The 16,440-nt window shown below is 33.2% G+C and overlaps 1 protein-coding gene across 1 annotated transcript in view; it reads left to right on the top strand.

The window, feature by feature from the left end:
- The window catches only part of CSMD1 (CUB and Sushi multiple domains 1), a gene marked incomplete at both ends in the record, with an annotated part of 1,059,366 nt that overhangs the window by 1,039,914 nt on the left and 3,012 nt on the right, over window positions 1-16,440 (top strand). Inside the window, 6 exons of the mRNA XM_084202054.1 lie at window positions 970-1,081; window positions 2,144-2,323; window positions 3,987-4,031; window positions 7,859-8,020; window positions 9,026-9,138; window positions 9,873-9,960. Of these exons, the coding sequence (XP_084058180.1) occupies window positions 970-1,081; window positions 2,144-2,323; window positions 3,987-4,031; window positions 7,859-8,020; window positions 9,026-9,138; window positions 9,873-9,960 (700 nt within the window). The remainder of the gene's footprint in view (window positions 1-969; window positions 1,082-2,143; window positions 2,324-3,986; window positions 4,032-7,858; window positions 8,021-9,025; window positions 9,139-9,872; window positions 9,961-16,440) is intronic.

Below are 16,440 nucleotides of genomic sequence, written 5' to 3'. Positions count from 1 at the left end.
TGCAAGCTCTTACTAATACACATTGATCACTACTCATTTGCAACTTGTCTGTGTGATATGTCACTTTATTAAAGTAATATAATTTCCAATAATGTGAATTTTGTCTAATTTATTTATTTATTTATTTATTTACTTATTATTGACGAGATTTTTTATCCAAAACAAAAGTAATGCTTTACTGGTTAGCCCCATATCATTAAACAACTTGACCTGGAGTTACATTCTGGTTATTTTTGTCAGTACCATCAATAAGTTCATTTTGCTAGAACTCTCCATGCAATCTCTTTCTCATCTCTTAAGAAAATTCTTTCTCACCTGCAATTTTGTTTGTAGTTTTCATGCATTTCTATCCCTGTTGAAATCTAAAGAGCATTTTCTCAGTTATTTTTACCTTTTCTTTTGAGAAAGGTCATATCATATTTGATCATAGGAAGGCTTTTGCTAGTTGAACATCTCAAATAAAACCTAATAGTAATAAATACAGTGTAAAAAATTTTCACCTGGAGTTTTCTCTAGTGAATATATTTGTAGATGAAACACTTCTTCATAGTTTTTTTCTTTTAATTCTAAAAAAACCCATACTGAGTCAAATCACACAAGGAAAAACCTTTGAAAGTGACTTTATGGTCTATCAAAATATATGCAGTGATATACAGGAAAGAGAGGCATCTCAGGCATTTAGTTTGCTTCTTTCACACTGAAAAACTAATCAATAGAAATGTATGAATACAATTATTTTCCATGTGAACAGTCACTATTTTTCCACATAATACTTTTAAACAAGATCATGAAATAATCAATTCCTCAACTATTTCATCATAGTTTAAAAGAACCAAAAGTTTAACTCTAGAAACTGTAAAAAGTAGACATTTTTATTTTTGAAAAAACTGTATTAACTTTCCACTGTCTTAATATTTGACTACACATGATGGATCCTTCTTCTGCCTAACATTCTGGTTTGATCCTTAGGTTGGGAGCACAGTCTATTTCAGATGCAGAAAAGGTTATCATATTCAGGGATCCACCACTCGTTCTTGTCTTGCCAACCTAACTTGGAGTGGCATACAATCTGAATGCATTCGTAAGTCTGGTTTTTATTCTAATGACTTAGAACAGTGTACAATTTTAAGAGTTACAAAGTGATACATGTGAAAATTGGTGACAAATTATTTGCTATAAGGATGGGTAGCTTTATTTAAAACATATTTTTGAATTTTTTATTTGTTGCTGTTCCCTATTCAAAGACCAAAGATGTATTTGGGGTATTAATTTGAAGGAAGATTTTGCAGACTTTTTTTAATGAAGTTCACAATAATTCTATCAGTTTTACTGGAAAAATCTGTTATAATAAACCTACTGCATTAGCTGCTTTAATCAAGCTGGAAATATTTTTGTGTGTGTAGTGGATTAATAAAGAATGGAAAATGACCTGAAATATGCATGGAACTATTTTGATGCCTAGTATTTTGTGAATCATAAACTAGAACTCAGCAAAACCCACCTTTTCTGGGCTGTGAATGGTTATGCAAATTACTTATAGCTCTGTGTGAGTGGGAGGACATCAAATAACTATTGCATTAAAATAGACTGACCTAAGCGAAAAGTAATTCATTACAATAACCTTAGAATCTTATCCTGTTTTAAATTAGCTTTGGGTAGTTACAAGTGAGCACTATATTGTACAGAGAAGCTTACTGACTAGCCAAATCTGTTATAGTCAATGCCCAATGACAAAACATTCTTGTGGAACCTTTATTTCAATTGAATTACATTTATTTATCACAGTAACCACTCTAATTTTCAGAACACAGAGTGGAAGTGACGCTTGATACTGCGACAGTGCAATAATTCACAGGACCAATCATTGCATCATGTACAATGGCATGTGCTTCCCCTCATTTTAACTGTTTTCTTATTCCTAGCATGATTTGATTTTGGTTTATTCTTTAAAAATACATGATAGTATCATTTCCATCCCACAATAATATAACTATACACTCTGAGTGTTACTTTTACAAGTAATAGCTACTTGACTTTGCTAAAAACCATCCAGAGTTGCCATGCATTTATTTCAAATTGGATTGTCTAATTCTACGGAAACTGCTTACCACTATGTTTTCTAACTGTAAAAACCCCTTTGCAGCTCATGCTTGCAGGCAGCCAGAAACACCAGCCCATGTAGATGTGAAAGCAATAGATCTTCCTACTTTAGGGTATACTTTGGTGTATACCTGTCAGCCAGGATTTTTTCTTGCTGGTGGATCAGAGCATCGGACATGTAAGCCAGATATGAAATGGACAGGAAAATCACCTATTTGTAAAAGTAAGTCATTACTCAAGTGATTTCTTGGATCCTACTGGGTTTGAATTAATTCTCCCTGAAATTTTTGTTTTATTTGGTAGTATTAATTTTTTCCACTTACTATTCAATGACACACAATGGAACAACAGCTTTTCTTTTTTGAAAGAAATAGGGAAGAAATCGAGGTGAACATAACATCTAGAACTAATGGAAGAGGAGAAGGTGTGCAAGTGCACAGACACACATACATGTTTACCCTTAATAACAGCAAACACAACCTAAACAATATTAAGTACTACTTTAGCTGCTTTTATTTTTATGTCAGTTTTAAACAGTATTTCAATGTATTCAGTGCTTAGTATATGATTTTCTATATGAACAAGAAAAGGTAATTAATATCCTAGCTTTTAGATTCATGCAGGTATACTTTAAGTCTGAGGAAATCTTATAAATTAAAAATTAACCAAAAAATAAGAGAAAAAGCCTCTGCAGTATAATCCACTTTTATATCAGTGTAACTTTCATAAAGTTTTCTAGAGAAAATCCAAGTATACAGTTATGAGGTCTGAATTTGCTCTTCAATTACAAATCAAAATGGCTGTTAGTTCTCAATTCATAAAAATAAAATAAAATTATATTTAGACTATTAATAGAGGAAAAATAGATGCCAAGGGAAAGTTTTTGCAGTATGATTTTTAATTTTATTATAACAAAGTACCCTGAATAGTTTTGATGCTTGAGCAATAGTTATTTTTCTTTAAAAAAAAGGGCAGACATCTCTGATTCAGCATTGTCATTTGATCTAGATATTAGAAGTTACCTTTATTCTGTGTGTCTAAAGGATGATTTTTAATAGATACTGTATCATTAATAATTTAAGAAAAAATATCTTTTGGGTTTTTTTTTTTTGGTTACTTTATTTATTGAAGATAAAATGCAGTAAAAATTTCTATAAGATTGGGTTACAGTCTTTAGGTACAATTCTCATTGAGTGTCCTACACTTTTTATGCTTTCTTAGCATGTGATCAGCCTGATTAGTGAGTTTCTGCTCATAAAGAGAAAAAAAGAAAACCAATATGCAAGACCAAGTCTTCCAATGGGACACTGTCCTTTTTTAATGGGCCAAAAGATGAGTCCAGAACTTGATCAGGATCAATGGACATAACTTTGCTGAGTGTACCAGAAATACAGCAAATTGCATCTTTTTAATTCAAAAATTGTGACTCTTTCCCATGATATCTGATCCTGTTATATGAATCAAGCTATCTGGCTCTTGCTGGTTTGTGTCATAAATGCATCAGTCTTTCCTAGCACAATTTTTAGCATATTTAAAATATTATTATTCATAATTAGATATGGAATTTGTCCCTTCTATAAGGCTCTCTTTTATAGCACTGGGACTGATATAAACATTTTAGCCCTAAATGTATGAGACTCTTAGCTAGCCAGACAACGTTCCACGATAAAAATGTTAATTACCTACATCATTTAGTGATATTTTTGTGCAAGTGGATAGGTTTAAACATGTAAAGTATTCAAGACAAGTTATTTCTGTTTTAAAAGTGACTCTATTGGATAAAAGATGATTGCATCCAACAGGTATTGTTTTAATATTTTATTAAAAAAATACAAAAACCACACAAATATGTTCATGAAAATGATAATTTGTCTTTTTACTTGTAGGTAAAGGAGTGAGAGAAGTTAATGAAACAATAACTAAAACTCCAGGTTTGTATACAAGAAGAGCTTTAGATCTAAATAAATTAAATTGATTTACACCCAAGATTGTTATGGATAATAAAACTATTTCCAATATTTTAGTGAAGCATTTGTTACTAATTTCCAAGGAATATAAGTGTTGAGGTCTTTCATAATAACAGGTGACATGTGAAACCTAGTCAATGAAATTCTTTCACAAAGAACTTTCTCAAAATTTCTATAGTGCCAATTTTATGAATTGCACAAAATCTCTTCTCAAACAGACGAAGTTTTTATACACAAACCTCAGATTTGATGTTTTATATCAGAGAGATTGCTATAATGGAGAGCCTTATAATGAGTGTATATTATAATTGCAGGGATTAGTTTCAGTCAAAGTTTTGCCCTTCACATTGCAAGCGTTGTAAGACATATGAAAAACCCTACCCCAAAACCAGTTTTGGAAACATTCTTGGCCATCATTTCACATAAACTCTCCATGTTCTCCAATATAAGGTTTCCAAAACAGTGTGGACCAGCAGACAGGTGGCAAGGCCAGCAAACATTGCTGTTACTTTTCTATGCCACTTCATGAATGTGTATGCAGTTAACCTATTCCTCCTGCCAGTGACAAATGAGACAAATGCATCTGAGAAATCCTCATTCAGAAAATGAAAGTCCTGATTTTGTTTAACTTATTCCACAATAAGCAGAGTCGTCACAAAATAAATGAGCTTGCAATTCTATATTTTGATTTTTAGCAAGGCTGCAGGGAAAATAAGATTAATGGTTCACACTCATGGCAATTCACAGAAGGACTCTGTAGAGAAGATGGGATAAAAAGGTATTTCTGCTAATAATTAACCTTCCTGGAGAGTTTATTAGTGAGAGTGTCAGGTGAATCCATAAATGAGTTCTTCTGAAACACGTTACTTCTACAGACTCACAATAAAGCAGGATATAGTGTTCATTCTTTATAATCAATATACAGTCTTCATTTATTGGAGGCTTCACCTCACAAAACACCTAAAATATGCATTAATCTGTTACCACATAGGTTTTGAAGTTTCAATGTCAAATTAAAATGTAGACCTAGTTTCCAAATATATTCACTATGCAGAGTGTCAGTATCAATTCATGCATTATCATGTCCTTTATAACTAGTTTTCATAACTTCTATTTAAAAGCTATTAAAAAAGAATTAAATGCTGTTATTGGAAGTGCCAATAATAGTAAACAGGAAAGTGAAACTGTAACAAATAACAGTAATTAAGAAGAAAATGTTTTAAGTGGTTTTCAAAAAACAGCTCTGCACTATTATTATGTGTTTTAAAATTGTTAATTCTCTTTGTTATAGAACATTAGGTATTTTAAAATACTTCCTTTACCATGTTATGTTGGCTGTTGATACAATTTGATTTGCTGCTATCTGTATTTTGAACATAATTAAGTTAATATTGGTAAACTACAGTTTCTGTAACAGAATAGACTCATGTTCTGTTTTTTTGCCTTTAGACAACTGAATGCAAATTATATTTATTAGTTTGTTGGGGTTTTTTTTGTTTGTTTGTCTGGGTTTTTTTGGCAGAGTTAATGTCTTCATAAGCAATACTAAACATTTTTACTTGACTAAGTTGCAACTAAAGAATTCTTACAATATCCATGTGAGAATTAGGAACTATATTACTCTGTTTGGTTTCCACTGTTCTCACTGCTTTGTATAGTCTTCAAAATAATAGTTAGGAAGCTGTTTTTATTAAAGAGTAGCCATGGATTTCCCAATGTGTCCTGAGAACAATCAGCACAGTCAGTGCAGTACTGGAATACTAATAGCCAGTTCATTCTACTCTTTTGCATTTGCCCACAGGGGGTGGGACCTTGTAAGTGCTCAGCACAATCTTAGGGGCTCTCCAAAGCAGCATCCCTGGGGACTGCAGCACTTGCGTTTTAGCATTTAAAAAAACATGGCTGGGGAAGCAGTAATACAATTTCCCCTCCCCTGCTGATTCTGTTCATCTGCAAATGCCAGCTCTGTAAATACTGAGTCAGTGGGACTATTTTGCAAAGCTTAACATCTATCATTGATAGAGTTGTCAGACAAACTATGTACTGAGGATGCTGGAATGTGGTGAAAGTATGGAGTCCTTTATAAAAATCTTACATAGTACCTCTCTGGGTGACACCGCTAATACTAGATGTTCACCTTCATGGGAATATGTCGGACACACAATTTTAATTAATAATATAGACAAATAAAAATAATTGTAATATTTCTTTTTAGAATACCAAGTGTCAAATTTAGCTGTGTCACTATTGTAGCAAAAAATGAGAAATGAGTAGGAAGAAGAGTCTGAAAGACTCTTCACAGAATCCACGTATTTTCAGAAATTATACAAATCCTAAGGACCGTGACATACCAATTCAAACGTAATGCTACAGATTTTTGGTAGTAAATTGAGGTAACCTTGTGTAAAGCCCCACTGATTTTACTTTGGAAATTGAACACTTCCAGTTATTCAAAGCCATTACACTCAAAGACATTTAATAGGTCTCTGCTCATTTGGAATCCAGTGATAGAACTAATAACATGCTAATGATGTTTTAAAATCATTCCACACTGGGCTTGACCATTTGCTTGTGACTTTTGCATCACTTAAGGCAAAAGACATGGAAGAAATTATTTATCCTTTAGTCAACAGCTAATCAGCTCTCTGATTTTCAGATATCTTGCATGTCAAGTATTATTGCCCTGTGTTTCGTTCTTGATTCAGTTTTGCAATAAGTGATTAGGTAGAGGAGGGAATAGCCATAGAAATTTTAAAAATGGATGCAGAGAATACCTGCAGTGATAAATTTTCTTCAGTAAAGACAGCTGCCTTTATATGTGTTCAGAGCTTGACAAAATGAAGAAGAAAAATTAATTCTTTTAGGATTTTAATAAGAATGTGGAAACACTTCTAATGTCATTCTTTAGTTATTTAGAAAGTGTCATTTGTACTGGTCATGGATAGTAAGGGTGAATTTTAATACTTGCTAGAGATGTCATTTTGTTAAGATATGATATAGTTAGTTAAACAATTTAAAATGCAACATCTAATACCTAAATAATTTTTTTTCTGTATAGAGGAAAGATGCCAATCACATAAAATAAATAATCCAAATGTATATGCTTCTTCCAAAAATTCATGCTTCATTTTGTAGGATTTTTACTTCAGATAGTTCAAACTGCAGTTGCTGAGAAATGGCAATTTATTTTAAATTTTAAAAAAGTTTCATTCTTTGAAAACTTCACTGTTCATAGGTGCAGTAATATTGTGTGGAAAAAAGCTTTGAAGTCTAAAAATGACTGATAAAACTGTACCAGAAATTCAGTCAATTCAGTTGAATATTCATTCATACTCAGTTCAAAATCACACAATGCTGATTCAATAGATCCATGAAACAAAAGGGATGGCCTAAGACAGTGTTTCCTTGCAGAAATCTCTGGTTTCAGAATACTTTTTCTTGTTTTCATCGTACCTTAAAGGTACTGGGCTTTAAGGAAGAGTCCATTGTTTTTCATAGTCTTGGGGACATTCACTGAATCACACAGATGATAAAGTATGAGGTTATTTGAGACCGTATACCGTGATGGACAGGTGTAGTATATTATAGGCAATTGTGCAGAAAGGTTATTAGATATATTGTCTGTATTGTTGTTCAAATTTTTGCTATAATAACTCCTTACAACTGTGTATTGATTGTCTTAAAAAAAATTCCAAGCATAAGTATGGCTAGAAAGATTGTTATTTCATTGTAGTTTATTTCTTCCTTTGTTTCTCTCCCCCCCCCCCCCCCCCCCCCCATACTTTTTTTAGTTCCTTCAGATGTGTTTTTTGTAAATTCACTATGGAAAGGGTTTTATGAATATTTAGGAAAAAGACAGCCTGCTACTCTCACTGTTGATTGGTTCAATACTACAAGCAGCAAAGTGAATGCCACATTCATTGAGGCATCCAACATACAGCTCAAACTATCAGGTATGTTCAGAATTTGGTGTTAAAGAAGTTCTTATAATATGTTGTTTTAATCTGTTCCATTTTGATGCATTTTCATTCAAATGGAAAATGAAACAAAAGCTTTTTATTTTTGCTAAAAATAATTTTCTTTTGCAAAAGGAAAGGTTTTAATGAAATGGTCTGCACAGACTTCTGTCACTTTATGTGCAGTCACCCATCTATTTAAGCCATTGTATTTCAAGTGAATATTGAGGTAGGGTTTATTCATCTCAGACTGCTGGATAGCATTGGTATGTTGAACTCACCAGAAACACTGGTGGCAGACAAAGTGTATATAGGCATATTAAGAATTGTAAAGCTGGAAAGCTCAATTAATCAGTATTGATTAATATCTACCTGAAAACAATGTAGTATTAATAATGGCATAGCATAATATATAGACACAGATAATTAACATCGTAAATACATACCTTATAATCAACATGATGCATTCCTTTTTGCTAATCTAACTGAAGTTCAGAATTAGCCTTTCATCACAGTTGTATTGAAAAGAACATTATCAGCTATCACTAAATTTTAAGATCAAGAGTTCAGAGAGAACTGCAGTAGCTGGTTCCCAAACAGGAATTTTCTTTTACTGCACTACTGATATCTACTGTAAAAATATACTGTTGTGATGTCAGTAAATCCATTTTTTTTCCAGATCAAGGAAATTCCAGGAAAGGAGTTCTATCTGAATTCCTGAAATACAGCTGTTCTTGCCCTATTCTGTATAAAATTAAATAACACAAACCTATCTTTGCATACTCTTCTCAAGTGTGAAGAGGCAAAAGATCAGTTAACTAAGATACAGCCATTACAGCACTTTAAATCTTGAGGTTCTTCACCTTATGAAATTCTTTTATTACAGAATGTTTTCTACAAACTGTTTTAGTTCTAAAGTGATATAATTAGATTTTAAAGGATCAGAACAAACTGGTCGAAAATTTGTTTAGAAGGTATGTCTTGCCTCCTTTATTTTCATAGGTGTTTATAAGAAGGAAGAAGCCCATTTGCTTTTGAAAGTTTTTCAAATTAAAGGACCAAGTGACATTTTTGTAAGCAAGTATGAAAATGACAACTGGGCACTAGATGGTTATGTAAGTACCCATGGATAAAGATGGCTGAGATTAAATTCTGAAGTAATTTGTGATTATCTATGTATATATGTAATTATTTTTTCTTACAAATATGTAATCTAGCACTCAGGATGTCAGTGTAGAGATTGGCTTACCATTCTCTTTCAAAAATATGTATACAAACTTCTATCTACTATACTCTGATTAGAATTTTTAGTATATGAAAGGGAAGGAGGAATGAATCAGCATATTTTGCTATGGTTTTGCCTTTGTTTTCTTACATGGGAGGGGAATTTTACCTTTAGTAATATTGTCCTTTTTTGGTTTGGTAAATAGTTTGCTGTCATAAAAGTACACCTAACCTTGAAGGAAAATGGTGTTATTTTATGTTTTGCATTTCTTTTTTCTGTCTCATGATACTTTCTATGGAAGAAAGTTTTAAATCTCACAATTCATCAGGCTTCTATATCTGCATACTAATGCAATTATGAGTATGGCATTTCAAGAATTTTAAACCCCAGCTATATAAATTAGGTATTTTTAAAACATTCCAGGTGTTATTTTGAATACCATTACAAATAAATAAATAAAATTTTTGACGTAATAAATATTGTATCAGCATAGAAAAGTCACTACTATTTTAAAGGCTAAGTGTGAAAATCTGTGCTCCATATTATCTAGTCTGAGTCAGAAAAAATGGCTAAACATTATTTATTAATTTCAGAAATCCTTTTTTCTGTTTTAACATATTATAGGTATCCTCAGGGCTTGAAAGAGGAGTTTTTACTTATCAAGGTGATATACATGGAAAAGACTTTGGAAAATTTATGCTCCAAAGACAAGGTACATACTTTCATAGATCTTTAATATATATCATCTTTTGGGGTCATGCAAGAATGAATTCAAAGAATCATTCAGCGATTTAGATGAAGCAGGCAGGTTTATTTTACACTACTCCTATTACAAAGCATAACCAAATATGCATATTTGAAATATGCAGTTCAAATCCTAATTTAACTCTGGTTAACATGTTACTGTCACAGGTTTTCTAGTGTAGCAACCTAATAAGTACAGGGTACTTTTAAAGAGAATGCCATTGCAAGAACTTGCATTTCTTTTTGAAAGCACCAGGGATATCATCAGCAATGCAAAAACTTTTCCTGCTTAAATATAAATTGCAGTCAAAATGATACAAGAAATTAAAAGGACAGAATCAACCCTAATTTTGACAGTGTCATTTGGAGAGTGCCTGTTGCTGGTGTATGTTTTCAGAATGTATGTGTATTTGGACAGAATTTTACTTTAATGTCAAAAATATTAAAGAAGTGTCTGAGGTATGTATTACAGCTATGGGCTCAAGTGCTTTAGCAGCTGGTATGACTAGTTATTTTTCTCATAAAATAGTTTTATCATAAAAACTAAAGTATTTACTTATGAAATATTCACTCATAAAACACTTTTGGCAAATACTAAGTGTAGACATCTGCACTTCCTTATCCTGGAACTCCTGCAAAGTGGTCAAAGCACAGTATATACACACAAGAGCACTGGTCTAGGAAGAGGAGACAACCTAGCCAATATCTCTATGACAGACTGTATGTATATTTTATAAATTGCCTTGGTTCCATTAGCTTCACTGCTGCTGTACCCAGTGCTCTTTAGAGTTCTGTTGAATCTCTTTTGTACTTTGCTCTATTAAGTACTGTAATAGCAGCTATGCTGTGGATTTGTTGTCTTGGCCATCTCTTAAATTGCTACGTATGTTGAGTGGCTAGGGGCAGAAATCCATCTCTTCAGAGTCCCAGCCTAAGAACTGCCAATTATTGAAGCCAAATACAAATTCAATCTTCAGAATAAACTCTTGTGTAGGACAGATTATGCGTCTGCCTCTACTTTCATGTAATCTTTACTTCTGTAATACCTAAGCTGCTTTTTCTTTCTGATTTTATCTATCATACTGTAAAAGTACAGCATCAGCATTTGTTCAAACGTGTCTGTTAAGCAGCCTTTGTTATCTTGAAACAGTAAGAATGTGGTTTGTTGTTTTTGTTTGGAGGGGGAGGAATATTTGTATTTGCTATTATCTTAAGCAATATCAAAAAATATATCCATGGTTTGCCAGCTACCTAAAATAAAAGTTTGATTCTATATGAAATTAATAACTCATAGTGGTAAGTGAAGAATAAGCAGGAAGTTAAACAGAGAATTCTCCAGTGGAATTCTCCATATTCTACAGTAGTGGAAAATATTGTCCATATCACCCTTTAGAGCTGTGATATAAGAGATCAGTTTGTATAAGGCTAGTAAGGAGCTGGAGTGTCCAAGTTAATCCTGCATTCCTGGACTGAGGACCTCTCATCTTCAGCTTTGACATCTCAGTAGACATCTTGCTGCAAATAAAGACATCATCTCTTTTACAAGATTGCTAAATAGACACTGATTTTCTATAAATTGCTTATTCTCTATTGAATAATTAACAGCTAAAAGGAAACAGCAAATTTCCACCCAATGCAAGTCATATTTGTCAATACCCTCTTATATCCAAGGGTACTTTGCTTTCTTTTTAAAATCTATTCTGTTCCTGAATATTTTGCTGAGATGATGATCTCATCTATCCTCTGTCTGAAGACTTAACATAGTTCTGGTTTTCAAGTTTAATTATTTGCTGCCTATACAGGAAGCGAAAAGTGTACATAAACTGGCGCATACATAAAGCAATATGAAATTCTCCATCTGCAAGCATATTTCAAAGACAGTATTTATGGAGAGCTACTTGGTCAAGTGGGGAAGACCAATGTATTTTATGAATAATTTTCAATAACACAATGCTGGAAAAAGACTGGTCTCAGTGGGTATCACAGAATCACAGAATAGTCTGAGTTGGAAGGGACCCGCAAGGAAAATCATGTCCAGCTGTTAAATGAATGACTCATATAGCAATCAAACCCACAATGTTGGCATTATTAGAACTGTGCTCAAACAACTGAGTATGCTAGGTCTTGAAAACTTAATGAATGAAAACAGAAAGAACTTTTCTTTCTTAGTACTTTTTATCCTCTCTCAGCAGCAATTTTGGTTGTAGCCTTGGAAAACAATCCAAAGGACAAAGAGATCTGTTATAAGTCTGTTTGGAGAACTAGAACTGTACCTGAGCCTTCTTAAAAGGCCCAAATTGTGACACCAAATTATTTAACCTCTCTTGTCCAGTAATCTAATTTCTGAGGGCTTTTTTTCTGTTAAGTTATAGCAGTTTGGTTTTTAAAGGATGCAAGTCTGTGGCTAAGTTCAGTTTCAGCAATTGCTGAGTGCCTATGCCTCAACACTAAATTTCTAGAAGATGGTTATTCTAAAATCTTGCTCATTCCAGCCTGGACACTGCTTTTAAAATTGTGTAAAAAGGTGGGTTTGTGAGAAGAGAAACCTTCTTTACAAAATTATTATTTTCCTGTATTTATTTCCTCTGGAGAAATGCAATGACGCACCTTTTTTCTTTCCTCTAAGTAATTTTTGACTTGTCTAGATTGATGTAACATATTAACAAAAAATGAAATATGCATAATTAATTTGCATCTGTGTTATATTAGATCAATGGCTGTGGAATACACATCCATTACTGGAAATTAATCAACTCTTAAAAGTGTTGAATATCATGAGATGTGAATTTTAAGTTTCACTCTATAAATCATTCTTCCTCTCCAGATAATATCCCACAACTTCATTATTCACAAGAAAACTACATCTAAACAGGGTACTGAATGAGTACCCTGAGAGCTCCAGAGAGAGCTCCACAAGAGCTCCAGAGTATGGAGCTGTTTTTTGTTAACTAAAGCACAAACAGATATCTGGAGTAATGAGCTATGAAACTATTTGGTGATACATGTCCACACCCAGTGAGGCACCTATCCAGAGAGTCTTTGCTGTCCATCAGGTTCAGTCAGGTGAAGAAGCTCCAGCCTCTGTTGTTCCTTGGAAGCTGCTGATTATCTTTCTGTGTTGGTGCTTCTTTCTCTTAAATCTTTGACCTGCTAACCATCCTTGTCTCAAAATTACTCTTAGGCATGTGATTCTGCTTTTCTTTATCTTGCATGGCTTTTGCTGTCACATTTTCTCTGACTTGAGCAGCATTTCTCTTAGTAAAATTGAGCCATGCTGTACAGATGCTGGCCAACTGAAACCCCAGCTAGGAGACAAAGGAGAAATGCATATGATACACCCACACAATGATAATAAAATGTTCTTAATCACAGAATCATGGAATGGCTTGGGTCAGAAGGGCAGGGTTGCCACCATGAGATTGGGTTGCAGAGTATTTTGTTTAAAAATGTTATTTTCTGTTAGGTATAAATGACAACATTTTTCAATCACCTCAAGTAGAAAAGTACACAGCTTGTACATTAATGAATTCACTGTGTGTTATCAAAATTTGAATTCACCTGACTGGTGCTGTTTTAGGAGGCTAAAGCCCTGTTATGTGAACTGCTAAAAAACCCCCAAAACATTTATATTCTTACTGAACATCCCTCTTTTAGCTCACACATTTCCCAGTGACAAAATATGGCTGTTTTAATGAAAAGTAAATCAAATTATCTTTTGCACACATTAAGTGTGTATATTTAGGTATTTCCACTTTTCTTTTTTTTTTTGATGTGGTAGCAATTATACCTTAGTTTGGGCACTACAATAATAATGCTGTCAGGAGAATGACAAAGTTCACATCAGGATATGTTTAATCATAAACAGATCTGAAAATTATTATAATGAGTAGACCAGACCATGTTGAAATTATACTGAGTCTCATACATGACTGAAATTCAGATTATGCAGAACTGCAGTGAAGGTTTTTTTCCCTAATGAAAAGCACATGCAATGCAGAATCTGAACCTGGTCAACTCAAGGTTGAAACTCTCCAATTAAAGCTTGCAAACTTCAGTCAAAATTTCTAGTTTTGTTACCTTAAGTGTGGTACTTCAAAAACTGTAGAGATATAGAATATGTGATTACCTCCACTAGAAGTCTTGTGTAAAGTATTAAATGTGAATTGGTTATCCAACATAGATACCATAAAAGAAACTCTTTAAATGTAAATTTTTGTCTGATTTAAAATCTTGAGCTACACAACACTTTTTTAAAATTAACTAAATAAACCGAAAAGGCAATACTAAGAATTGTTTTTTATGAATTTTATAGTTTTACTGCTGCTTGTATGTTATAATATATCTATCATATGTGGCACGATGATAGCTTTGAGACAGAATTTAAGACTTCATTGATCACACATATTTCTATTTGAAATTTGTATAAGAATTTGAATATTAATTCCACATTTTTTGGTGTAAGTTGACTTCAATTAATTTGATAATTTCCTTATTTTTTTACTAATTACTCCAAATAATTGAAAGAACAGCTGGAGATTGTGGTGGTATGGGATGAAGAAAGAGATAACTGAATGTGTTTGTTTGCTTGGGTTTTTTTTAGTCTGTCACTTCTTCTAACCAATAAAAAACAATTAAATCAGTACTTCTAAAACTCCTATTAACTGTTTGACCTACCATAGTTTGTCTGTCTTTAACTTAGATAACTTAGAGGATATCCAGTGCATGTGCAATATAGTAAAAATACATAAATTTACCCCAAACATATTTCCACAGCTTGAGTTTTGGGACAGGTACTGGATTACCAAATCCCAAGATTTTAAAAAAATGTCTGTGTTCTAAAACAGTTCAATGTTAAGAGTAGTGTGATGAAGCTTATAACATGATCCTATCTACTACAATAATAGGTTTATTAATTTGAAAAGTTTTTCCTTCACCACTTCCACAGAGAAATGTGTAGAGAAGTCTAAAACATGACAGAAGATTCAGACAGTGAAAAAAGATTGTAGTGCAATATTTTGTCATATTTTAAGCAATCAAATATAGCAATACTGAAATTCCTGCGGAGGTTGGCTTTGTTTTAAAAGCCACTTAGTTACTTCCTAAAATTTAGTACATTTTTTAAAATTAAATGTGCCAAAGCTCTTTTAATATTGAGACTTGAAATACCTATGGTTTAAAGATATCTCACAGAAAAAAAACCAAAAACCAACATTTCCTTTGCCTTTTCCATTGAGCTTGAACTGCAAGAAATCGTAGAATGGTAGTATGATTTGGGTTGGAAAAGACCTTAGAGATAATTTAGTTCTAAACCACCTGCTGTGGGCAGGAGTACTATTCACTAGATCAGGTTGCCAGTGCCCCATCCAATCTGACCTTGAACCCTTCCTGGGATCATAGGAGAATTATTACTTTTCTCTCTATTTTTTTGGTTTTGTCAGTTTTTGAACTTATTTAGATGTTTTAGTAGTCTGGTGAAATTAGCATAGTGGCCATGTCTCTGCTGTTTAACTGATTTGCACTAGAGTCCTAAAAAGACTGATTGATGCTGCTGCTGCCAATGAGGGAGTTGTGGTGTTTGAAACACCCTGTACTGCTGGTTTGGAGCATTTCAGAGAGGTAAACAGCAGTGTCTCCTGTTCTTCTCCACTCTCAATAGCAATAATACCCCAGAATATCAAGCACAGATACTTGTCCAAGCCCAATCCTCTCTGTACATTCCCTCTATCCTGGTCTTTCTTTCTTGAATGGGACCTATATTGCTTTCTGAAGAGCTGTGAGTTCAAACTGACAACATGGAGTTGGATCTCAAAAACAATTTTTTTCCTCTAAAATTTTCAATCTTTTTCAGCATTAAATTGTCTTTTATCCTTCACAATTTGAATTACCGAGGTGGTCAACTGTTTAAGCAACTTAATGATGTGTCTCTTTATACTGATGAAAAAATGTGTTCTGCAAAATGCTTTACAGTCCAGGTTGTCTGCCTGTCCACAACAGGAGCCCAGCGAGGCTGTGCCACTGCGTTTGCATTCTCTGCACTGTTCTATCCACAGCTGCTGGAGGGACGTGGACACAGGTGCAGACGTGGGAGGGCTACTGAGTCGAGCAGAACCACTGTTTCATTGCACACACCTCAGTTTTTCCTTCCTTGTTCTCGTTTGTTTTGGTCTTGCATTGCTTGTTGTTTCCAAGATGAATACTAAGACTGCTGGCATACAGTACTTTTGCAGAATTAATTTGTTTTTTAGAGGTTATATGGCTTAACTTTATTAAATTGAGTCATCATTAGATTATTATGTCAATAAGCATAATTATTTTACTTGCTGAGTGCTATTTTCAAATAATTTTGATGGTTATTGATATATAATGAAGTGGTATTAAAAATATTTATACTATGATTGTGCATACTATTTATTTCAAGTTTTTAAATATAATATTTGATCAAGACATC

Source organism: Fringilla coelebs (genome assembly GCF_963513975.1).
Source record: "Fringilla coelebs genome assembly, chromosome: 3".
NCBI classification, from domain to species: domain Eukaryota; kingdom Metazoa; phylum Chordata; class Aves; order Passeriformes; family Fringillidae; genus Fringilla; species Fringilla coelebs.
The sequence above is the reverse complement of the archived record's forward strand: the minus strand, read 5'-3'. Positions and strand labels throughout refer to the sequence as shown.